Genomic DNA, 26,281 nt, shown 5'->3' on the forward strand with positions numbered 1-26,281 from the left:
GGGGGGACCTCACTAACCACCGTTAACACTACTGCCCATTTCCAACTAGCATGTGCATAATGTATCTGCGTGGTATGCGGATATATAAAGGCACAGATATACAAAACATTAACAAGGCAGCACTTCAGTGTCAACATGTGCTTCACACACTCCACTGATTTGGGCCACATTGACCAGATTGACCAGCCTGACATGATCAGACGTCCAGCCCTCGGCCTGGTGTGCGCTGGGCTTTTATTACTGTTGTAATAGCACTTTTGAAGGGTGGCAACACTGGGAGGACACACGGAAGTAATCAGAAATAGGCCTTGGGGTCTTCGAATGGGTATGTCTGTATTGTGTGACATTATTATTGAGATGTGATTGACTGTGTTTAGGGGCAAATGAACTCCATCAGATGTCAGGCAAGTGGTCTTGAGGCTCAGTCTGAGATGGGTCACATAGCATCAAGGCCATATTCCCCTCTCAGGCCAACAGGAAAGCCTCCTCCATCCCATGTGCAGAACAATCTATCCATTTCAAGACCTTCCAATTGCAGAACAGTAAGACAACTTTACATAATTTTCCATTGCAAAGGGCACATCATGGTAACACTTGAATCATCTTCCTTAAAGGAGAACTCTGGCCAATTTTAACACAGAGCATGGAATGCGCAGCTTTAATTTGGAGCTTCCATGTTGTTAGTCATTAATATTAATATCTAAACATTGCAATGCTGAATCATTTATTGTTATTTTATATAGTGGTGTTATGTAAGGACCCTGTTCATGTTGCACAGCACTTATCATGACATGTTGAGTATGTTAGGAGGCACAAATGCACAGTTTAGCACTCATAGCACAGCTTGTAGGCACTTTGGCTGCTTTAGCCGCTAGCCGGCTGACTCGCGTCGGACAGCAGATTTTTTTTCACGTTTTTTCCGACCGACAGTATTCCGTGAACATGATCAACTGAGCTCCGTGTTAAAATTGGCTGGAGTTCTCCTTTAAGGCTAATATAAATAATAACATAAAGGCACGCCTTTATTCGCCTGGCTTTGGCTTGCCAGTGGAAACTCTGCTATTGTACTGAGGTTTATATGGCAAAGTTATTTATTATTAGTGAAGCTTTTTATTTATTTTTTTTTACAATAATGCTAACACAACAACGCAATATTGCAGTAATGGTTGTTCCTTAAAGTAATTGTGTAATATGTATTCTATTTTAACAAATTGCAAGAAGAAAATGTTGTTTGAACTATTTTCCTAGGAGGTAGTCAAACATCAATGACATGTCCTGAATTATGATATTAAGAATGTTATTGTATAGTACGACATAGTCACAATGTCCTGTCCCATATGTACACATAACTGCATATTAAGTTGACTCGGTATCACTGAATGAGTATGTCATAAAATTGTTCAGAAGTGCTTTTACGGTATTATGGAACCTAATCACATTGAGATAATTGTTTGTTTAGGAGCAAATGCATTCCACCGACAGTCACTCAGGTCTTTTCGATGCCCAGTCTGATAGAAGTCAAATGGAATCGAGACCATATTCACCTGGGAAGCCAACTGGAGCACCATCTCCTGTCTGGAAACGTGAAGCTGCGCAAAGACAAAATAGTCGCAGAATGGTATGTTTTTCACAAAGATACTTATCCTTCCATATTTCCTCTTAAAGTTGAAATGGTGGCAAGAAATTGCAAGCATTTTGTGAGGATTCATATTTTTAATGCATAATGTACTTTTTAAAAATGTCACAGTTGAATATGGAGGACCCTTGCATAATTTGTCATGAAGATGTGCTTCCTGAGAATCTGTGTGTACTCGAGTGTCGACATGGCTTCCATCATGAGGTATGTCAACCTGTATTTTAAAAAGATGCTATACAAACAGACACATTAAAGTTTACACACCCATGCTAAAGTTGACTAAAAAGAGGAATAAAAATATAATCTTTTGGAAATTAATCTTAATGCCTTAATTAAAAAATGAAGGACAATCCAACTTTTAAGGACACCAATTTTCTTTGTGAATGAATAATGTACCGTAAATAAATACATGTTCTTCCTTAAAATACAGGGGGCATACGTATACAGGCAGATTTTTATTTTTAAAGGTCAGTTATTTCATGGATCCAGGATACTATGCATCCTGATAAAGTTCCCTTGGCCTAAAATAGTCCCACATCATCACATACCCTTCACCATACCTAGAGATTGGCATGGGGTACTTTCCATAAGATCATCTCTCAATGCAAATCAAACCAGCTATTAGGCTAACTGAAAAACCATACCAATATCTAGGTAATGGCAAAGGGCTTTATCAGGATGCATAGTATCCTGAATTCATGAAATAACTGGCCTTTAAAAATAAAAAATCTATGGGATTGATTTTTTATTCCTCTTTTTAGTCAACTTTAGCATGGGTATGTAAACTTATGAGCACAACTGTAAATGACTTAGAACTTTGTCAACTTATTGTTTTGCGGCTACACACTTTAACATACAATAGAAGATGGCTATTTTTTTTAAAACAAACGTACATCTGTTTATTTTGTAGTGCATCAACTCATGGCTGAACACACAAAGTACATGTCCTACTTGCAGAAAGCATGTTCTCCATTCAGCCGATTTCCCAGTGCTGCCGGTCCGGTTAGACAAATCTAATATGTAGCACTGCATTCTTACTCTGGACATTCCTTTCTTCACACTATGACTTGATCATTCCTCTTCTGCATAAGGAAATGCTAGCCAAATTTTAACATTTGAAACATTTGTTTTTCTTTTTTTACTTTTATTTTACTATTCGTTTACTTCCATTTTCTGCTATGCACAATTCAAATGATTAGTTAGTATTGCATACTAATTTGTCTTGTTTCATGTTTACCATCATGTAGTAATTATCATAATTTAGTTTTTAATTGTATTTTTTTCACTGGCACATTCAGGATTTCAATGAAAAAATCATTCCCAGCTTATATGAGGCTAGCTGTTCCAGTTATTTTATTTGTGTCAAATGTTAACTGGCCTTTAGTGTGAACGCATATCCAGTTTGATGGTTATGCTTGTTTAATTTTCTGAAAATAAAGTTCAGTTTTAAAATGAAAAGACTTTTTTTTTTACTGCGCTGCAATCATGCCTATTTGTGACAAATTAGTAGCCTGGGAAAAACCCAGACGTACTTCCGGCAAATTCGAGATTCGCTCTGAAAGTCCGTCTGGCCAAGAACCCATTTTAGCCCATAGACCTCTCCAGAATAAGTCCCGCCTCCGTAACTTCCGAATCCAGCCAACTTCCGGGCGTCGAATGTCTATGGGAAATAACATGGCGTTTCGAAATATCATACCGGTAAAACATCTGTAGGTGGCGAAGTAGAAAAAAATGGTGGGCCGATTGGACTACACACTTCTGTCATCTAGTTTCCACTGGGTTTTTTGATTGTCGGTGCTGTTAAAGTAGAAATATATTAGTAAGAAGCACTAAGCTAACGCACGCTTCAGACGCCGCAACTCCCCCAGTCAAGGTTGCATAGCAACGGCAATGTTTCATAGTTTGTCTTCACCGAAATGGAGTTCGTGACACCAGAGCCTGTCTACGGAGGTGGCACTAACCCTGCGTGAAATCATCATGTTTGATAGGTTGTTAATATACATTCTGAAAACGTTACTGTTCTGATCAAGGTAATGCAAAATAAAGCTATCGACTCAATACGATTCAGCCTCTGATTCCTAGTCTGTTTATCATTATCTGTTATTCGTGAAAAAAAATCTCATTAGTGTCTTCGTCGGCAATTTCTTTCTTTTTCAAATATCTCAATAACAGCCAACAAACTCGCAGTCAAACCAAAGTTAAGTCATGTTGAAAAGAGGCTGAACCTTGCAAACGATTTACATTTATAGACCTGAAACCACGCATGAATCACACGTGAAAATTACCATAACGTTAGGTTGTGACTGGTTGGTTGTGAGCAAGATCTAACGCCCTCCTCCGCCTGCGTACATTGGAACTAGCTCCCGGTTAGCATTAATAATCGTTTACTACTTAAACGGCACAGACAATCAAAAAATCCAGTGGAAACTAGATGGCAGAAGTGTGTAGGCCAATCGGCCCACCAGCTTTTTCTACTTTGTCACCTACAGAGTTTGACAGGTACGATCTTTCTAAACGCCACATTTGACAACCGGAAGTTGGATGGATACGGAAGTTACGGAGGCGGGACTTATTCTGGAGAGGTCTATTTCCAATTTTCCTAGATCAAGGCACCAATCAGAACCCTTGAGGCGGGCTTTACACGATGACGATAGCGCACCCTGTTGAAGAAGCCCGGGTTTTTTTTTAAAAAAAAAAAACATCAACCATGGCTGCTGCCGCTTGTTTGAAGCTGATATCACGTTGGTTTAAGACAGGGAGTTAGAAGTTTCTTAACTGCTTCCTTATGTTGGAATATGCAACATTGTACAAACATGTATGTAAGGGATACCTATGTGATATCTGCAACAGTGGTAGGCTACTGAAAACTGTTTGATATTCTGTTAATTTATAGGACTATAGTAGCTGGACACGTAGCCGACAGAAAACACATACTGTAGGCTACTTTTGAATTGGTGTGCTATGCGAGCATAACTCGAATGCTACACTTCAGTGTTTGCCTCGAAACAATTCCGGCATAATTGCTTTGAACGTTTCAGTCTCTCGTCCCCCATTCCTGCTTTATATGTCCCGGTCAGCCAGAAAGGACGAGTGTAACAAAATGCTCGTTTGAACGTGAACGGTTTTGTTCAGAGCTGAAAATGCAATTGTGTTTGACAGAGGGCAGATGTAAATTGCTAGTGACAAAATATTAGCTTTCAGTGTGGCACAATGTCTTTGTAAATTAGCCTAGGCCTACGTTTAATTAAAAAGTGGTTATTTCTTCCTGCTTCTCCCTACAACCACAGTATTACAAATTGTGTTTCCGTCACTCTGTCTCTTTCGTTGCTCTGATTGGTTTTTGGCCTCTCCTATTGCGTCCAAGGCATTTTGATCGGCGTCCGTTTGGGAACGCCCTTTGGAAATGGGCTGTGAACGAACCTTCCCCAGACCCACTCTCAGTTACGACTTAGAAGGGTCTGGTTTTAACCGGGCTAACAAATTAGTTCTTTATGATTCATTTTGTGCTTAGTTGTAAATACATTTCTTAATTCAACTAATGGTTTTGTGGAAGAAAAGTAAGTTTGTAGTGAGAGGGCTCCTTTTCAATTAACTGCCCCTAAATGTTTCAGTGAATGCCTGCATCATAAAGGTGGCAGGTTACATATGGTTGTGGTGAGGGGTCCCCTATGATGTATATAATTGTTAAGTGCTTTGGATGTCACGAAGACTGCTACACAAAGGTAACCACTTAATTCTGTGAGGTTTTGGAAAGGGGATGATGGTGAGAGTGAATTGAGAGGTCAGGATCGAGCAGAAAAGTAGTCAATAACGCAGGTTACAAAGAGGTGGGATCAGGTGTTTGAATTCCAGCCTCAAAAAGTGATATACTTTGAAATATCATCAGATAGAGGATCAGAGGTGGAGACAGTGGATTTTGAGGAAATCCAGGATGCAGTACAAAGCGGAATTTAGGTAAAAAGTCACCACAGTATGAGAAACATCCCCATAACATGAATTGTGCACCACTTTGCTTTACTGTGTACTGTGGCTTGAATTCAGTGCATGTGGGTCGTTGGACAAACAACGACCAAAGGGGGGGAGGTCAAGGTGTTTGAATGGCCCAGTCAATCACTTGACTTGAATCCAATTGGACATTTGTGGAAAGAACTAAAGATCAAAGTTCACTAGAGGGCCCCTGGAATCTTCAAGATTTAAAGACCATATGTTTAGAAGAATGGGCCAAAATCACACCTGAGTACTGCACTTATTTTTTTTAATACAGGTATCATCTTAGTGTCATTACAAACAGGGATGTATAGGCTAAATGCAAGTAAACACAGTTTATCCACCTCCGAAATTTCAGAAATAAGAGTTTATCCACCTCTCAAAAGTTTATTCATCGATTGCAACTTGGTGAATATCACTGTACACTGAACTTGGTGAATCACACTGTATTATCCACATTCACAATATGTACACTCATCAACACTCCAGGAACCATTTAATACAACTGGTATTGTTAGAAACATTGGACAATAACCTCCACCATCATCAAACATGTTCTGAAGGCCTTTTTAAAAACTCTGATACCAAATGGTGCAGTCCACCTTACCGTACAGCAGTGGTTCTCAAAGTAGGGGCGGGCTCTATTAGTGGGAATAGAGACATCAATGAAGATGTCAAGTGGGTCGCGATGAACAGGAGGAAATTTGTTTTTTTGTGCTTATTTTTTTAATAATGCCTTTCTTTTTTGACAAGGAAGATCATAGATTCAAAACAAAATAGCCACACACAAACATAGGAGTCATAAACAGACCGACACATGAATTAAAATAGCATCTGATCCAGCGGACCAAGATGGGAAATGCAACGTGGAACCGAAATATTTTAACATTAGGCCTACCGTTTTGTCGGGTTGATAGGGTCAGGTGGGGCTTGAAAATTCCCCACCTCCAAAGTGGGGAATGACAGAAAAAGTTTGAGAACTACTGCCGCACAGAATTCAGTTTACCCACCACTTATTTTACCACTACACCCCTGCAAACAAAGGCTTCTCCACTAGCCTACGTATTAAATAAATTTCACTGTTTAATACTTCTTTCCTGTGTGATTCATCTTTATTATAACTTTATTTATGTACTTTAATGTTGATTTCTTTACATGGGTGAGTTTAGAAATACCAGTGGTAAAAACAAATCATGTGAATAACCTCATTGGAAATATATTTACTGAAAGAAATGTTGATACTTCCCCCAAAGTTAAAGTATTTTAATGTTAAATTGTAGATTAGACAACAACTATACATTCTTCAGGTGCTATTGCTGCCTCTGTATTGTGGCAGGATGCGGATAGAGTTGAAAAGTTGCAATGAGAATCTTACCTGTAAAGTAGGCCTACTCAACCTTTGCACAGTATTCACAAACATCTACATGACATTACATTGCTTTGCACTTTGAATTTAAGGCACATTTTGGTGAGAATGTGTTGGAATTACACCCCTCCCTATACTAACAGGTTTTTTAGCATTCACACAAAACAGACAGTTAAAGAACTGTGAGGAACTTTTTTGTATTTGACAAGTAATGCTGAATTAGAATCATAAGTTAGAACGGTAAATACAAACAAAGGTAGGTTGCCATTTTGTCAACAACAAAAAAACAACACTGCAACCTCTTGGCTACCAGTCATATCTGATAATCAGAGCTTCATTGCCTTATGAAGTAAGGTGCATATTTGAAATAAGGAGCATTAATTGGGCTATTAAAACACTTGAGGCATATTCAAGGCATATTGAATATATTTGAGGCATATTCAACTTGGTCAAATTGAAAATAATCAAATTTATTAGGAAGAGGTCCAGCAACATAAACTATTTCTAACATTTCTATAATACTCTGATGGTGTGCAACAGTTCATACAGGAAAGCAGAATGACATTTCCAGTTTCATTTATTGAGCTCTCATTGTAATGTAAATCTGAATTTACAATCATTTTACAAAATGGCCACATGGTACATGTACAAACTTGGTCACTTATGTCAATGACAGTCCTTTTGATACAGCTATTCAGTTATTGGTCCGATGGTAGTCACACTCTATACAGTTTCAAAGGAAAGTTCTCTGTAATCAGATGATCATCATGGAGGACGATCACCACATTCACTTCAAATTCTAAGGGAAAGTAAATATTCAGTTGTTGATTATTTTCAAAACTTATAAACACATATAACACATTTAATACCAATTTACCATACCAGCATAGGTGCATTTAGAGTGAATGGAAATATTCAAACAAGTCATGTTATTATTTTGGACTTTCAGAAGGTAAGTTTTATGTTTAACAAAGTATTAAAGGAAAATTCCGGTATTTAGCCCCTTTTCTGAAATTTTGACGATTGGTCCTGTCTCAACTTTTCTGACTCGTTTTGAATCGCCTTTACTGCTTCAGAGTGGCTGCCTACAGGCATGCACAAACAACCCTTAAAGTTCGTTTTCAAAACTGCAACTCAGAGTGGTTAGTGTCAATAAATCAATATCGGCGCAATGTATGATTTCCAGCCGTCTTATTTGCTATTGTGGAACAATTTTTTTCAGACACCTCACAACCGCGTATAAACTTCCGCTCAATATTTGAGCCTGAGGCATAGACTGGCGGGCCATCCTATATCATTGAAATGTATAGTCTGGAATTGAACCATTCACCTCGCTTAATCCAAGGGGCGGGCAGAGAATTGTCTTTCAAACTGCCTAGGCATGCAATAGGCCAGCCTTCACGACCATATCCGTATCCGGTCGGCAAAGCGGCAAATACATCCTTCTTGAAAGGAATGACTTAAGTGCATTGTGTTGCTCAACTTTCAAAGAAAGTCCAACTCCTCCAAAGTTGATGCCAACGCCGATTCAAACAACCGCTCTTCGTTCGCCATAGCCACCTTCCTTGTTGTTCACTGTCATTATCCTGTTAAGCCCGCCTTAAGACTCTAACAAAATAGAGCGCTGTGATTGGATGAAGTCCACGGCGTCAGCCAATAGAAATCCCTATGGTTTGATACTAGACTTACAGGCTGAGCAAATTAATTTGCCGCCGCTAGGGTGCGTCTAGATTTCTAGGCTAGGTGGTGAAGTAATATCAACGAGTCTTCCAACAGAAATCAATGGGATTTTACAAAATGCCAAATAAAACACGACAGAAACTGTATTTCGCTACGCTACTTGTTTAGGAACATCAACAAACACAACTAACCACTCTGAGTTGCAGTTTTGAAAACGAATGTTAAGGGTTGTTTTAGGACATGTTTGTGCATGCCTGTAGGCAGCAGGGTAGGAATTTCACGGCGGCCATGGATGGCCCTTTGAAAATCCGAGGTTTACAGGCCACGGTGGCCTTGGTGCCCCCTTCTTTTAATATTCTGCTTTGCGTCCTAGTAATAGCCATTTTTATTTAGCCTGTGGCCTGTCAAAATAATCGTAGCATTCACAGCGCAAATTAATTTAGTCTTTTACGCAGTGGAGAAAGTGACAGCGCTTTAAGTTTTACAATGTGTTTAAATTGTTCCACATGATTTCATAACGGGCCAAATACAAAATAAATGTTACAAATATCGCCTAGATATTGGTAAATCAGAGGACAGCTGACTGAGTTTGTGAAAGTAGCCTTAGCCTAATGATCACAAAATGCTAAGCATGCATCTAGGCTATTTGAGTTTCTTAAAGCTGAGCTGTGGTTAAATTGTTCAATACATGATTTTATAACAGGCCAAATATAAAATAAATGTTATATATAGCCTAGATATCTGTAAATATTAGATGATTTACAGTTCTATGTAATATGTCATGTTTCATGTTTTAGTAATGTTTCATACAGTGATGCAGGTCTACTGCAGTGAATGGGCAAAATAAAACTTTGATCATTTTTATAGCCTACTACTATATAGTTAACTTTGGCCTTGGTGCCCTGACATGTGGCCTTTGTGCCCCCCACCAAATATGCCCAACTGAAGGCCAAGTGGCCTTGCCCCCAGAATGGTGAAATTCCAAGCCTGGTAGGCAGCCACTCTGAAATAGTCAAAGGTGATTCAAAACGAGTCAGAAAAGTCGAGACGGGACCAATTTCGGTGTCCACTATTCTAGTTCAGTGTTTTTCAACCACTGGGCCGGGGCACACTAGTGTGCCGTGAGAGATCATCAGGTGTGCCGCAGAAAATTACCCAAATGTCACTCACTGGTCCAGAAAAGCAACTGTTGCATCAAAGAATTTATAACCACATGCTCTTATTGATTGTATGATTGCACTATTTGTGGTATGCAGGCATTGTACTACGAGGGCCCCATATCCAGTATTCACAGAATCATCACATATTCAGTTCATAACAACAATTAAATTAGATATAGTCACCTACAAATGAAACAGAGGGGGCTTGTTTTATTGAGCAGGTCTTGCATAGAAGCCATAATAAGGCCATATCTGTGTATTATTTGAAATTTTAGGCTATGGTATGTTTATTTTTTCTTCACACAGGATGTTAGTGTGCCGTGGGACATTTTAAGTATCAAAAGTGTGCCGTGGCACAAAAAAGGTTGAAAAACACTGCTCTAGTTCATCCAAAACAAACCAGAAAAGGGACTCAAAGTGCTAAATACCGGAATTTTCCTTTAACTGTGCCATGTGATTTTATCAAAGCCATTTAATGACCGCACTACAGATGCACCTATGGACTTGCTATTGAGCAGACAAACTGATGAATCAGCAGTGAGCTGATCGACCCATCAGAGACTTTACGGTTTGCTAGTAGAGCAAACATAACATGGATGAAGCTAAAATCAAACATTGAAGAGTTGGGAGAATATTAGATTCTTCTTTTAATGTTAACTAGGAGATTAACATGAGTGAGGAGGTTGACTGATATGGTTGTTTTCCAGGGTGATACAATAATAGCTATTGGTGACAAAATCAGATCAGGTGTTCTCAATCGTTTTAGAATCTTTGATCGGAATAGCTGTTGTTGCCTACTTTTCCTCGAGAAGATATGGCTGTTCAATCGGAATAGGAACGGAATACACCACCTCTTTCATTCCGATTAAAATTCTGATCGGATCGGCATTTTTGTTAGGATCAAGGTGTTTATATGAGAATTTATTATTCCAATTGAGCCGTTATTCCGTTTCTAATTAGAATAAACGTGTCCATGTAAACTTGGCTACTGTGTACAGCCAGTACCTTTCACTTCTTTCTGGTCTATGATCTTGATCCCCATTACATTCATTCTAGTCGATTATTATACGGCTCTTCGCAATGCAAGTAGATCGCTCCATTGATTTGAATGGGATTTCCCAAAGTTCTACCTGTCATTATTTCCGTCTAAGGACCTCTGAAATAATGACCACTCTCAATGGCAACGGATTTTCATTCAAAAGTGAAGGCAGACGGTTGATCAGCTGTTTTCTAAAGAATGTTTGATTCAAGTTCAGCGAGTGTTGCACGCTGTTTGGTTCTCAGCAAAGCTGACTATTTGGTTCTCAGCAAAGCTACAACGAAACGGTAACAAATAAATGTAAAGAGACATATCGTGGAGTTTATTTTTCGTTTTGGCAAGTAGCCGTATAATAAGCGGGATAATGTATAGAACGCCGGTCATTATTGGGAAAACTAGATGTACCGCATAGCGGTACAAAATATGACCGCCGCTCAGTCCTGTACATCCGTTCCGCGAAAATAAATCACACTTCAATTTGTCTCCATATTTTACTCCATCCCCCACTCTTGAAACTTTTGTGTATGCTTGTTTGGCATGCCTGAGTGTGTGTGTGCGGCTGCACAGAAAGTACCCTACTGGTGCTGAAAAGGTGAATAGATTGTAGAATAGCCAAAGAAGATGTAGAATTGTTATAAAACCTTTAAAATCTCTAAACAATCACAAGTAGGGCAGTTCATCACAGTTCATCCATTGCAACTGGATTGATGAAAGGTCACTTACACCTGTAGGCTACATTGTATTTGGGAAAAGCAAAAGGTATCAGCATAATGTTATTTATTTATTTATTTTTATGTATTTATAAACAAAAACATCTCTGTCAGTTCCATGCCGTTTTCAACAGCTATCAAAAACAAAGGTCATTTTGGATGGATGGATTTTTTGTGAATGTTTCTTCTTCTACATAAGATTTTAGTCATCTTTAGTTCATGTAATACTTTATTGTCAATGCACAAATTAAGTAACAGTAGTCTGAAGCGTTATTGTTAATGCACAAATTAAGTAACAGTAGCCTAGTCTGAAGCGAAGTGCTGTTTTACATCTAACCAGTGGTGCAAATAACTGACATGTCCAAATGGGCCTTGATGAAATGCATTCGCTAGACTGTTCATACACATTTTAGAGGGCCAAGCGTTGAAGAGCTTTTGTCCGTTATTGTTAGTGCAAATATAGGCTGATTCATGTTCCCTTGCATTGTTTAACTGAGGTCCATGGCTAGTCTGGCTTTCATCAGACCAAGCTCAATCTTTTAAGAAATCAAAAATAAATAGCGGGCAGATCAGGCTGGGTTCACCCAGCCTAGTCCATAGGCACCCGATATTGTTTAATTTTCGATTGAGATATACACGCTCTGGCTATTCTAAATGCAAAAAATGCATCAGGGAGTTATGACAAAACGGTAACTAACAAACTAGATCCTAATAGAAAGTTGTTAGCTTCCCTAAGCTACAGGTAGGATTATAAGGTAGGCCTATTGACAACATAAATTGTCAATAGGCTATGCTGGCGACACAAATAAAATCTCCTTTGAAACCAATGGCTTTCGCCTTACAGTATCAAGCGGACTTAAACTGTCATATCGTGGCGAAAAGTTGTAATAACATTCACGCAGCTCCATGAGTCAATGAAAGCGCCAAATGAAGTAGCCACTTCTAAATGGGACCTACTACACAGTAGCTTAAGGTGTTTTGCTAAAACAGCCATAATGAAATGAAGGTGTCATTGTTTGGATACTTCACGCACCGCGTGCTTTTTAATTTCACAGACTACAACTACCAAGCTGTAATCAAAGCACATCGATTCCCCTCTCACCCCCTGCGCACTTAAAACAAAATAAACAGGCGTCTCAGTCTCACGCATGTATAGGCAAAACTGCATCAGACCGGGTGTAGCGTTGGTAAATCTTCCATTGCACAGAATGATTTTGTAGCACGTGCAATAAATGACAGTCGAAAGATACAAACAGTGCTGCTATACATTTGCTTGGTATAACCCGCATTTATAGTTTTCTACAAATGCAATAAATCAAATGCCTCCATCACTCAACCAGCGCTTCTTGGTAACATTACCTAGGTCCTTATTGATATTACAAGATTAGCATTACCTGCAGTAAAAACCAAGCATGTCGATAAACATCCTCAGATTTATTTCGGCTTCAAGAAGAAATGGGAATTACACTTCATGTGAACATCGTCCTATCCTTATTAGATGTTCGCTGCGTAAATTACAGTCCTTGTATGAAGCGTCCATTGTTTTTCCAACCCTTTTAACTTCCAACAAAATTACGTCTCACTGCAACGATCGCCATCTAGTGGACAAGCGACTACTTCTGCCAATACTGAAAATGCAGCCATGATGATGATGATGAATATTTATTTTTGGCTTTCTTTTTAATCCTACTGATTTTCATTTTTTTACCGGGGGGCAAATCACAAATGAGTGATTATGAGCCAGGTTTATGTGGGCCCTTGAGACCAACATACCATAAAAGATTCACAGAGAACTGTGTCTGCCCTACCCTCCTTTCGGGGGTCCAGTCCAGCGGGGGCTGCAGATGAAAACGAAAAAATGCCGGTTCCATGCTATCCATATGGGGGTACATGCTCACCAAGTTTTGTGTACCCGGTCTTTCAGTGTCGGGAATCCTTGTTGGTGTCGTCACTAAATGTACACATAAATTATTTTATTGTAAGGCCCCCATGAGCGAAAGTACACAAAACTTGGCATGCATTCAGAGGGTGTCATAATGATCCTACACTTTTAATTTTGTGCAGTTTTGACCTTGTCAGCCAGAGATATTGAGATGAAAACACCTAATTTTATGCTTTTTAATTTTTAACTAGGTGGCTATACATGAAATAAGTGGTAATGGGATGGGTTGACATGCCCCTTAAGACCAACATACAAAAAAAGGTGGACCTCCTAGGCCCCACGGTTCTCGAGATATTCACAGAAAACTGTCTCCCGCCACCTACAGGCCAGTTGGTGTATAGTAACATAAATTAATTTATTGTGTGGCCCCCCATGAACGGAATTCCACAAAACTTGGCGTGCATACAGAGGGTGTCATAATGATCCTACACTTCCAATTTCGTGCAGTTTTGACTATGTTAGGTCACAGATACCTTCAATTACACCACCTCATTTTTACTTTTTTGTGTTTAACTAGGTGGGCTATACATGAAATGAGTGGTTATGGAATGCGTTGACATGGCCCCTTGAGATCAACATACAAAAAATAATGGTCCTCCTAAACCTTCACGGTTCTCGAGATATTCACAGAAAACTGTGTCTGCCCTACCCTCCTTTCGGGGTGCAGTCCAGCGTGGGGCTACAGATCAAAACGAAAAACGATGGTTCCATGCTATCCATATGGGGTTACATGCCCACCAAGTTTTGTCTACCCGGTCTTTCAGTGTCCCAGGAATCATTGGCCGGAAATTTGGGAAAAAAAAAAAAAAAAAAAAAAAAAAAAAAAATCTGACTAAACCTATATGACCGCCCGGCTTAAGCTGCTGGCGGGCGGTCATAATAAGTCCCTTCAGGGCGAACCGGACCCAGAGCGCCAGCGGAGTCTGCTTCGCCCTGTCGGGACTTATTTTCCCAATAATGACCACCGTTCTATACATTATCCTTTAATTATCGCATGGGGGCTGAATTCTGATTACTGGACAACAGGTACTAAATCACCTCTGAACAAGATGCAGTTTAAAATCTCCATACACTTTATGCAGGGTATCTGCACATTTTCCAAGTGCAAATTTAAAGACTTTTAAGACCTTTTCAAGACATCTAAATGAAAGACTATACCACGGCAAAAAGATATATACAACTGTTTAATAAATAGTTTTTTTTCTTTTTCTAATTCTAACGCCCACCCCATTTTGGATGTCTACAGAAGTTACCAAATATATTTTGGTGAAAAAAAAATAATTGTGTGTGAATTACCTTCACTATAAATGCCCAATTTTAGGGTCTGGGTTGCTTGCTTTTGAAGCTGGTTGTACATATTTGGTTGTGCTTACTGGCTGAGGCTGACTGTTCTTCACCTGTGTCTGTAGTAGCCTAGGCTACTTGCCAAAGACATGTGCACTGGACTGGATTCCCTTCAATATTTTTTTAAAGTTAGACTAAGCTATTTAAATATTTTAATAGGCCTACTTTATATAATTTACTATGTGCATCTATTGTCCCATATGCAGCACAGCATATTAAAGTTAATCCACTACTTTACATTTTGCAGTTGTATCTAAACCAACCAAAGCTTCACTGAAACATTGTAAAACCATTGACTTGTTTTAAATTAATTAAGAGACAGGTCCTCCTCGCATGATCCTGCTGAAAACTGCTGGTTTCATCTCAAGCACGCACGTATAATGAACGCACGTTTTTTATTTATGTAGCCAGTCGCCGACATTCAAAAAATATGCGGTTATATTTCACAACTTTTGCAAAGTAGGCCTACTGGGAAACGCTGGCAAGCAAGCTGCTGGCAGATATTACAGGTATTATAACTTATACATATATTTTCTTCCCTAGGCTAGGCCAGCAACACACGCTGGAAAGATGCAAACAGATCAACTTAACATGTACAGTATTTCCTCCCGATTGCGAAAACGCTTGTTCTCTTTTTCTGTCAGTCCGTGGTTCCTTCATAAACAGACGAGTGACAGAATTTCAGAATTCAATAATTTGACCAGCAGTCTTCGCGTCCATTGTTTGTGAAACGATGCTGCGTCCGAGCAAAGATTCTAGATGCCAAGTACAACTAACCTGACCCTAGCCAGATGAATTTCGTTCCGCTATAGCTCCGCCTAGCTTCACTCACATCCATCTGGGACCTCTTCCATTGAGAGTGATTTCTGCAACCGACTTTATGGTTCAGCCAATCAGGACGCAGGGCGGGAGTTTCATAGATGTGACATAGCGTAGAAGCGACTGTGACACTGTTATTAGAGTCACGGGTTGGCTTCGATGTGAGTGGTTGAAGTAGCATGTCAATAGATGACGGACAAGTGGCTTATTCAATCATATGCAAGCATTTTTTGATTAGGCCCAGCCTTCTGAAGCAACACTTCAATGGATCGGTTCCAGATGGATGAGTGGAGCTAGGCGGAGCGAAATTCATCTGGCTATTCATCTGGCTAGGGTCATGTTAAAGTACAACTCCAAAAAGGAGGACAAATGAGCGTCTGGCTTAAAGCTGCGCCGGACGCCGGACTGGGCTTTTAAAATCCATATGTCCGGCCTAAATTCGAACGTATGGCCAACCTATCGCTGGTTTAACTGGTTTACCAACTCTCTCTCCCGCTCATTCTACCGCTCACGTAGGCTACCTGCCTATCTAGGCCTCGGCTACACCACGAAAACGTCAGGCATATTTGTACATACTGTATTATTACCGTTTTCACACCTTTATAAAAACATCTTCACTCTCCACTACACTTCCTCCCGTAGTCACTTATACAATTGCGTTTTAAATTCACGAAACCGGATGGAGACATCACTCGCTCTCTTGCACTCGCTGGCGGTCCCATACGCAAATTTAATACCTTTCGAAAATTCAAGACATCCCAGACAATTTAAGACTTTTTTAGGCCTTAAAAATCGAAAGTTATATTTAAGACTTTTTAAGGATCCGCGGGAACCCTGTTTATGGAAACAGGTCTGTCTAGTTTACCAAAGGTTGATATTCATGTTTTCTGGTATTCAAACAGTGTGATGTTCACATAAAATATACATGTCTATAAAGACCTACGGTAATCCCCATATCCTATGTCAGTGTGATATTGTATGAGGACAGTGTGGTAGAAATACAGATAGAGTAATAAAAATATCATGTATGTATAGTGTCAATGGATGCACTACAGGTAACAGAAATTATGGTTGCAAAGATCATGATGTTCACTGCTTGAAGAGTTAAACCGTATGTATATCAAATGAAGTCTAATCTTTACACCTGTGGTGAAACAATCAGTGCATAAGAACTGTTACCATATTGGTGTTAATGCTGCAATGTTAACTTATCCCATTCCACTTCAAAGGAAAAGAGCTAACTTACCAACTTTAAAATTGGTGGTTTCAAGGGTTGGGCATGTAAAAAGTCTTGGGAACACCATGTAGATGGGAATGGGGAGACCATGACAGACATCTCCCTCTGCAATCTGAATGTTCTGTATTTCCGTCGCATCTCTTGCATAGCCCTCAGCACATCCTACCATAAACATGGGGATGAGCTTTTAAACGTACAGGTCAGTGCAGATTAGCACCATGTCGTCTAAAAACGCCCCTAAGCTGTTCTAAACTCACTGGAACCTACAGCCTCTCAGGGCTTATTACTTAATTCAAGTTATTGATTTTGGGCATGAACATGACTACAGTGTTTATATTAACTCTACAACTTATCAATGTGGTTTATGTTCCTATTCAATCTACTGCTTCCACTAAAAGATTACATTTAATCTAAGATGGTACTTTTTATACAAAATCCACAAAAATGTTTACACAAAATCATAACCATAATAAAAAAAAAAGGTAGTAATGACTCACCACATGTCTCCACTCTGACTAGTTGCAGCTCAATGCTTTTTATAGCCACGGCAGAACTCTCTACCACCAGCTCTCCTGTTAAAGGCTGTGTAATTACACAGTTGGTGGCATGAAGGTGACCTCTTATTAAAAACTTAGGCAGTGAGTTTCTCTGTAAGAGAAGAAAACATGTTTCAGTGTGGATAGTTGTTGTACATGTGAACATATTATTGATTGACAAATTTTAAGTATATTTCTATAAATGTATTGTAAATTTAAAAAGTAACCTGACTGGTCTAAAAGAAGTCAGTTTGGTACAATACTATTTCTTGAAAATTGTTTGTCTGCAGAAGAGAGGACATTCCCTATTGTGGTATCCAAGTCTGATTAGAGGTTGTCTGCCACAAACATATTTCTAGCGGATTATCAATAATCCATCTGACATGAAATGGTAGGGCCAGTCTTGTTAAATCAAATCATGCAATATTATGTTTGCTAATATTCTTTGCATTGCAGTAATTAACAACCATATATTTAAACTGAAGAAAAAAAAACATCTCAACTCTGTGACATGTCATCCAACAGCAGTTGGCTTCAATGTTGAAAACTCAACTTCAAGTCATTAACTTGGACAGATATTTTGAAAGACATTAAAAGCCATTACCTCTCGAACATTTTGCAGAGTGTCCGGAGTGATTGTAAAATCTACTGGACTTGGTAGTACTTTTGCTTTCTGTGGCTTGGGGGTATAAGATTAGACATGATTACTGTATGATCTAAAAGAATCCTGTATTATAATTGTACCTTATTCAAAGTACAAACCTGAGAATGGATCATAAATTCACTGGTCTTGCTCAAGTCTTTAGCCAACAGGGAGCGCTTCATGTCACAGCGCAATGTATACTGAAAAAAAGGATATTATTAATCAACAGTAAAAAGTACAATAAAGACAATTACACTACGTGTTATGCTATTTACAACAGTGAACAGTATACCATAACAATTTACTACCAATATGCGTATGTAGTCAGCTACAAACTTATTCAGGTCACATATTACAGTAAAACTGATGACACATCTGATAGAACAGTAGCATGAATGCAACTGTGCTGTCTTTGTGTCTCAGATAGCGAGGCAACTGATAATCACTGGAAGCATAGTTGATATTTGTACTATAGAACCTATAATATCAGCCATAGAAGTGCAACCCATTATTCCACATTCAAAAGTAGTAAACATTGTGAGAATATTTCATTGAAGCAGCAGCCAAAATGTTGCCAGAGGGTACCTGGACATATCAAGGACATATCAACAGATGATTGTGAGGAGCATAAGGCATATAGAAGTACTAGAAGTACCGCATAGCCGCTCAGTCCTGTACATCCGTTCCGCGAAAATAAATCACACTTCAATTTGTCTCCATATTTTACTCCATCCCCCACTCTTGAAACTTTTGTGTATGCTTGTTTGGCATGCCTGAGTGTGTGTGTGTGTGCGGCTGCACAGAAAGTACCCTACTGGTGCTGAAAAGGTGAATAGATTGTAGAATAGCCAAAGAAGATGTAGCATTGTTATAAAACCTTTAAAATCTCTAAACAATCACAAGTAGGGCAGTTCATCACAGTTCATCCATTGCAACTGGATTGATGAAAGGTCACTTACACCTGTAGGCTACATTGTATTTGGGAAAAGCAAAAGGTATCAGCATAATGTTATTTATTTATTTATTTATTTATTTATTTATAAACAAAAACATCTCTGTCCATGCCGTTTTCAACAGCTATCAAAAACAAAGGTCATTTTTGGATGGATGGATTTTTTGTGAATGTTTCTTCTTCTACATAAGATTTTAGTCATCTTTAGTTCATGTAATACTTTATTGTCAATGCACAAATTAAGTAACAGTAGTCTGAAACGTTATTGTTAATGCACAAATTAAGTAACAGTAGTCTGAAACGAAATGCTGTTTTACATCTAACCAGTGGTGCAAATAACTGACATGTCCCAATGGGCCTTGATGAAATGCATGCGTGGATCTACGGGGTGGCAAAGGGTGGCAACTGCCACCCCTGGGACACAGTCTTGCCACCCCTGTTGCCACCCCATTTATAAATCAGATAATATTTTATATATATATATAAATAAGTATATTTTATGTTCATACATGTTGGACTGTGAGAAGGTGTGAAACCCGCACCAAACTCCTCTCAAACAGAAATCGCCGATTTAGAATCCCCCGCTCCCTCACAATGGTTTCACCCATCACCATCAGCGCAGTGACCCCCGCGAAATTTCACCATTGGCAGCAGACAACGAAGTGGTAAGTTTGACCACCAAGTCGAAAAAGTCCATAATCACACCCATAGTCAGTCCATAAATCAGTTAACCCGGCAACAACCTCACTGTTAGTCTACGTCATTTACATCCGCAAGACTGTCTCATCGAATTTTTCGATGATGGTCAGGTCAGATAATAAGGGCATGCTCATGCGTAGCTTAACGTTTAAAGTCTATTTGAGTGTTTCGCTAGTTTATAACCTTTGATTGTAAATACTGCTGTCGACGTCAACCCATTAATACACATGATGATTCAACACGGGTTCTCAAAATTGTCATGCATCCACTTTCCCAGCATCTATGACTATCCAAATTTGGTCGACATGTCAAATCAAACTAGAATATCTAATCGGTGTCAAGCTGGTGGCGGTTGCGTTTTTCTTTTTCCTTTCTTTTCATACACGGTGTAAATCAATCTACACAAGTAAAAGTACAGTTACATGACTGAAATTCTACTCAATCACAATAAGTAAAAGTAGCCTACTATTTTCAAACAAACCCTACTCAGAGTAGGCTAGACTAGACGTTTGATGATGTCAAAGCACATCACATATGAAGCTTTGTGCATGAGTGAATTGCTTAGATTGGGTGATAGATTTCAATCATTTGCTGGTAGATGAACCAACAAGCTGAGGCCAGCACAGGAGTTTGTGTCCTCAAGAAATACATGTACTTCATTATTCACCACTTTGTGAGTGAGTGAGTAGCCTAAATTGTGAATGGCAAAACATAATTTGGCACTAAAGATCAGGGACTGAGGGGGACTGATTTCCATTTAGGTTCGTTCTGAGCAAAAACATTATTTGATATCATTATATTATAATACCTATATAATATTAGGTCTTATAATATTATAAGACCTAATAATAGCTTTAAGCCTTGCAATAGCCTAACTTATGTATGGTGCTACCAGCATGACAGGCCTAAATATTTGCCTAGTGTCTCTGGTATCTTATTTCACAAATTGTTTCAGTAATTTAGACTACATACATAGTGTTGCATATTAATATCAACTAGTAGTTCTAGCCAATTATGCAGGGGAGATACCGATTCATAACATCTGACTAAATTCATCTTATAAGGGGTCTGGGGAACACTGTGTGGGCAGGTGACTTTCCAAGCCTATGGAGTTTTGAATAATATTCAAACAAAGGTTAATCAGAATGATAAATACCATTATTAACCGGTTATCTAAAATTGAAAATTAAGTTTTCACTCTGGAACAATTGTTTTTTTTCCTGTTTTCAGTTACGTCCTTCCAAAAACTGTGTTCGTTTCCGGTTTTCATTTTCATTCTTTGAACCGTTTCTAATCCCTGCTAAAGATATTTGGCCTTTAATTGTAGTGGGGGTTGAAGTAAAACCTTCCAAAGAATTAAATAATTGAATTAGATACCCATACCCAGTAATTTAGTTACTGTCCACCAGTGTGTGTGTTTGCATGTTTATTAGTGAGGTGGTAGATTAATAATTACATTCTTGTTATGTACATTTTAAATTGTTGTATTATAATAAATCCAAAAAGAATGTTTTGACTAAGAAGGTACTTACTTAGTCTTTATTGAATCAGATGGAAATGTTTTGAAAGTCACAGTCATGGTTATCATTGCAACAATCCTGCATTAGAATCATGTTTCAATTCAGATACCTAAATCTACTGATGGCTTATTTTGTATGACTAAATTTGTCCATATTCCCTCAAAACTCACTAGAAGACATCATTTGAGGGGTCATGTTTTAAAAATACCCCCAAATCATCAGAATCTTGTTTCAATCCATATAACCTGAATCTAGGTTAGGTAGGTATAACCTAAATCTATTGATGGCTTATTTTTATAAATGTATCCATATTCCCTCAAAACTAACTAGAAGAAATCATTTGAGGGGTCATTTTTTAAAAGAATTCTCTGGGGGAACATACCTCCAAACCACCCCCACCCTTGACACTGTATAATTTAAGTACAGACTACACAGACTGTATAGTGATTACACAGAGAAAGAAATTCACATATTAAGACCCACATCATCCAAAACGCCAGCTACATCTCCGATTTGCCTCCCACCTCGTGTAATGTAATGTAGAGAACAAAACATGTTCAATGAAATCCGTAAAATTTTAAGTTTTGAATAATGTCCATGGCCCCCTCCTGGAACCTCATGCCACCCCAGGAAAAAATCTCTAGATCCGCCCCTGATGAAATGCGTCGCTAGACTGTTCATACACATTTTAACGGGCCAAAGTTGAAGAGCTGTTGTCCGTTATTGTTCGTGCCAAAGACTGTATATATAGTTCTATATATACAGTCTATGGTTCGTGCAAATATAGGCTGATTCATGTTCCCTTGCATTGTGTAACTGAGGTCCATGGCTAGTCTGGCTTTCACCAGACCAAGCTCAATCTTTTAAGAAATCAAAAAATAAATAGCGGGCAGATCAGGCTGGGTTCACCCAGCCTAGTCCATAGGCACCCGATATTGTTTAATTTTCCGATTGAGATATCCACGCTCTGGCTATTCTAAATGCAAAAATGCATCAGGGAGTTATGACAAAACTGTAACAAACAAACCAGATCCTAATAGAAAGCTGAGCTTCCCTAAGCTACAGGTAAATTGTCAATAGGCTATGCTGGCGACACAAATAAAATCTCCTTTGGAAACCAATGGCTTACGCCTTACAGTATCAAGCGGACTTAAACTGCCATTTCGTGGCAAAGTTGTAATAAAATTCACGCAGCTCCATGAGTCAAGGAAAGCGCGAATGAAGTAGCCACTTCTAAATGGGACCCACTACACAGTAGCTTATGGTGTGTTGCTAAAGCAGCCATAATGAAATGAAGGTGTCATTGTTTGATACTTCACACACACGCTTTTTAATTTCACAGACTACAACTACCAAGCTGGAATCAAAGCACATCGATTCCCTCTCACACCCTGCACGCGACTTAAAACAAAATAAACAGGCCTCAGTCTCACGCATGTATAGGCAAACTGTATCAGACCGTGTAACGTTGGTAAATCTTCCATTGCACAGAATGATTTTTTGTAGCACGTGCAACAAATGACAGTCGAAAAGATACAATTACAGTGTGCTGCTATCAATTTGCTTGGTATAACCGCATTTATAGTTTTCTACAAATGCAATCAATCAAATTGGCCTTTATCACTCAACCAACGCTTAACGGTAACATTACCTAGGTCCTTATTGATATTATAAGATTAACGCATGCCTGCAGTAAAACCAAGCATGTCCGATAAACATCCTCAGATTTATTTCGGCTTCAAGAATAAATGGAAATTACATTTCATGTGAACATCGTCCTATCCTTATTAGACGTTCTCTGCGGTAAACTACAATCCTTGTAGGAAGCGTCCATTGTTTTTCCAACCGACTTTTAACTTCCAACAAAATTACGTCTCACTGCAACGATGCGCCATCTAGTGGACAAACGACTACTTATCGCCAATACTGGAAATGCAGCCATGATTATGATGATGAATATTTATTTTGGCTTTCTTTTAATCCTACTGAATTTGTAATTATGTATCGGCCGTTCTAATACCGATAGTATGTGGGTGCCTGTGTGTGTGTGCATGTGTATATGTGTGCACCGCCATCTACAGACCAATGAGTGTACAGTCACTAAATGTACACATAACCTAATTTTTTTTAGACCCCCCCATGGAGTGGCCCCCGGGGACGAAACAAAATTTTTCCGTAAAAGTCTAGTGGGGCTACATACCCAAAAGTCTAGTGGGGCTACATACCCATACCGGTGGTTCGGTGTCCCGGGTATCGTTGACCAAAAATTCAGGAAGTAGATGACGGGGACTTTGACAATCCCTATATGACCGCTCAGCGGCGGTCATAATAATGTTATTGTAAGTAATACGTGGCAACGTAGAATATCATAGTTACTAAAGTAATTTAGTCTGTGAAGTCCGTTTAGTAATTTAGTCCGTGAAACTATATGTCATGTACTTCATGCAAGATGAATAATGTTGTTATGGATTTGTTATTTTGCCTTATATTCAGCGAGCAACTTTGTAAACGAAGTGTAAAGGTACCAAATGATCAGTGCTAACATTATTCGACAGTACTGTACTTTTTGCTTTATTGCACAGACGAAAGTAAAGTATTTTTTTGTCATTGCTATATGTATGAACAGAGACAGAATGAAGCCCATTTCTGGGCATCTGTTTTTTTTACCTGGATGTTGACAAACACTCCGTGATAGGTTTCATATAGCACCTTGTTTCCTTTTGCATGGAGAGGAAACTCGAAGGGGATCTCAGTTTTGCCACTGGGAACCTTTCCTGGTTTTACTACTTCAATATTACTGGTGATTAGCTGAATAGGCTACAAAAGAAACAAATGAAAGCACTTGACAGATTTACACTAATTATAATATTTCGTGCCATACATAGGATATGTTTCATACTTGCCTTTACAGAATTGTAGAATGCCTCGAAAACACCCACACTCTTTGAGCTGAGCTGCAGATTGACAACCCCCTCCATAGTTAGGGATATGCCCTGATGTTGGACTGCCTCTTTGCTCATTATTACCACCACTCCAGCCAGTATCTCCTACAAAACATCCAACATATGGATCCCCATTTTTGAGTCAAGGTTGTTAACACAGAATGGTTTACCAAATTTTTTTTTAATCACAATTTGTGTTTTTCAATATACTTAAAGCTTACATGCTTGATAGCACTTGTCACTGTGCCATGAATCTTGGTAAAAAAATTATAATAATTAAAGTAATATGGGTTGTTCCGTGTTAAATCAGATAAGGTTGTTGCTGCACCATTTAAGATTTTGTCTTGTCTGTATCATAAATAGGTCCCAAAACCGAGACCTGTAAAATATGTCTGTTCAAATCCTGTCTTTATACTTTTTCAGCCCTTATATTATTTCAATTTTACACAGCCTGAAAAAACAAATACATTATCTTTAAAGTAAGGCATAAATATCATAAAATATCATGAAAAATGTTATTTATATGAAGCCCATTGCTCATTGACTTCCTAGAATAGTGACATTAAATAGTAACATTATAAACTTGTTTTTGTATGCGTTTGCTATCAATCATTATTTGGCTTTCTTTAAATACAATTTTATCTTAATGTTGTACCAATATTTGAGCTCTCCATACAATGGGCTTGAAGGTTTTAAGGATTAAACAAGAGAAGGTTGTGTTTTTCAGTCATTTTCAAAGGATTAAAATGGTATGTGGGTTAGCTAGTGGGCACATGAAAATCCATGTGGAAATAGCTCAATGTATGGGCAAGTGCCAATGCTGCACTGTAGATAAATAAGAGTTTGTTTTACATCAGGGACAAGAATGAAAAAGCATAAGTATACAATGTAACCAAGAAAAGTATTTATTCATGAATTAAATGTGGTACGTCAATGGCACTATATATTTTGTGTTCCTAGCTACCCCACCATTTTAGTCCTATGATAATTACCATAAAATACAATCACATCTCATTTCATTCTTAATATCTTCACATTTGTTCCAGAGACTTCAAATATTGGTACAAACTTAATAAAAAATTGCAGACAAAACACTGATTGATGCCATGTGGGTACAAAAAAATGACCCTCATTATCACCAGTTTTGCACTGTTCTAAATCTAGGGCCTTCAATGGGCATGCAGTACACACTTTTAAAGATCCAGTCATACTGAGAACATGTCTGCCATACAACATTTGAGCAAGCTAGGAATAATATTTAAGATCTCATTACCCATTGAATCATGGACTCCCAAGATACTGCGTTTTTGAGAGTAAAAATGGAGTGGAAAAGTAAAACATTGGAATTTAATTAAACAAATTATTTGTTTGTTTGTTTTGGGACCAAACAAGTAGCCTAGACAAACTTTGACCAAAATCTGAGACTGTGCAGCAACCTGGATTCTAACACGGAATGACCCAACATCTGTTTTCGACTGAATAACATTGTGAGGCACCGCCCCCGCTGCTCCCACCTTGTGGCAGGCAACATCTACTATGCTAATACTGGACTGCTACCTAGGTTAGCTATTGCTGACTATTTAAATCAGGAAACATGAGACAGCTAACGTTACCAGTGATGTTTAAACAAAACATTGAGGTCGTAGCAAAATTACTAGACGAACACTGAACCCCAATTGTTGCACAGTGCTAGTGAGTTAGGCTAACATTAACGTTAGAAGCAGCTACCTTACAATATTCAGTGGCTCTAACGTTAGCATTTCTAGTCACCAAAAAAGGCCGCTTCAAAATAAATAAAATAGCATGCAACTAATAGTAAGGAAACACATCTTACCCCCTCATGATAAACTTTATTCGCACGTTTAAGTCTAACGTCAAGAGTGACACTCATTTTGTGTGCGGATGTCGACTTCAGGCAAAACTGTTCTACTCCCAGAACTGGTGATCATGTGATTTTCTCATGTCACATGACAAGATGAAAACAGAGTAGGCTTTATGGTAGGCTCCTAGGCTCAGTCAGATACATTTTAAACAGGCTCTGGTTCAGTCGACTTGATGCAGTCCAACTG

The 26,281-nt window shown here is 38.7% G+C and overlaps 2 protein-coding genes across 5 annotated transcripts in view; one reads left to right on the forward strand and one right to left on the reverse strand.

Annotated features, from left to right (window-relative positions):
* ttc3 (tetratricopeptide repeat domain 3) overlaps positions 1-3,094 on the forward strand; it is a 46,413-nt gene extending 43,319 nt beyond the window's left edge. For 3 of the 4 annotated variants that reach the window (XM_048234058.1, XM_048234073.1, XM_048234067.1), the window contains exons 42-45: positions 378-542; positions 1,460-1,618; positions 1,748-1,840; positions 2,547-3,094. In XM_048234058.1, coding sequence (XP_048090015.1) covers positions 378-542; positions 1,460-1,618; positions 1,748-1,840; positions 2,547-2,660 — 531 coding nt within the window. In that variant the 3' untranslated portion in view covers positions 2,661-3,094. The remainder of the gene's footprint in view (positions 1-377; positions 543-1,459; positions 1,619-1,747; positions 1,841-2,546) is intronic. The other variant, XM_048234077.1, reaches the window with a different exon arrangement.
* A 3,777-nt stretch (positions 3,095-6,871) lies between these two features.
* Positions 6,872-26,190, reverse strand: vps26c (VPS26 endosomal protein sorting factor C). Its single transcript, XM_048237823.1, has 8 exons — positions 26,047-26,190; positions 24,174-24,317; positions 23,938-24,087; positions 18,219-18,299; positions 18,061-18,135; positions 17,418-17,568; positions 16,930-17,082; positions 6,872-7,788 (listed from the first exon to the last, which is right to left on the reverse strand). The coding sequence occupies exons 1-8, from the start codon at positions 26,101-26,103 to the stop codon at positions 7,706-7,708; spliced, it is 894 nt and encodes a 297-aa protein (XP_048093780.1). The 5' UTR covers positions 26,104-26,190; the 3' UTR covers positions 6,872-7,705.
* Between the last annotated feature and the right edge of the window lie 91 nt (positions 26,191-26,281).

The sequence above is a fragment of the Alosa alosa genome, chromosome 2, assembly GCF_017589495.1.
Source record: "Alosa alosa isolate M-15738 ecotype Scorff River chromosome 2, AALO_Geno_1.1, whole genome shotgun sequence".
In the NCBI taxonomy this organism is placed as follows: Eukaryota; Metazoa; Chordata; class Actinopteri; order Clupeiformes; family Clupeidae; genus Alosa; species Alosa alosa.

Bases quoted from the DNA above. Each gene is read 5' to 3' on its own strand.
- vps26c (XM_048237823.1), bottom strand. From the start codon at position 26,103: ATGAGTGTCACTCTTGACGTTAGACTTAAACGTGCGAATAAAGTTTAT. The intron at 24,318-26,046 runs GTAAGATGTGTT...GATGTTTTGTAG, and splicing joins ATAAAGTTTATCATGAGGGG to GAGATACTGGCTGGAGTGGT. The intron at 24,088-24,173 runs GCAAGTATGAAA...TTTCTTTTGTAG, and splicing joins CATTCTACAATTCTGTAAAG to CCTATTCAGCTAATCACCAG.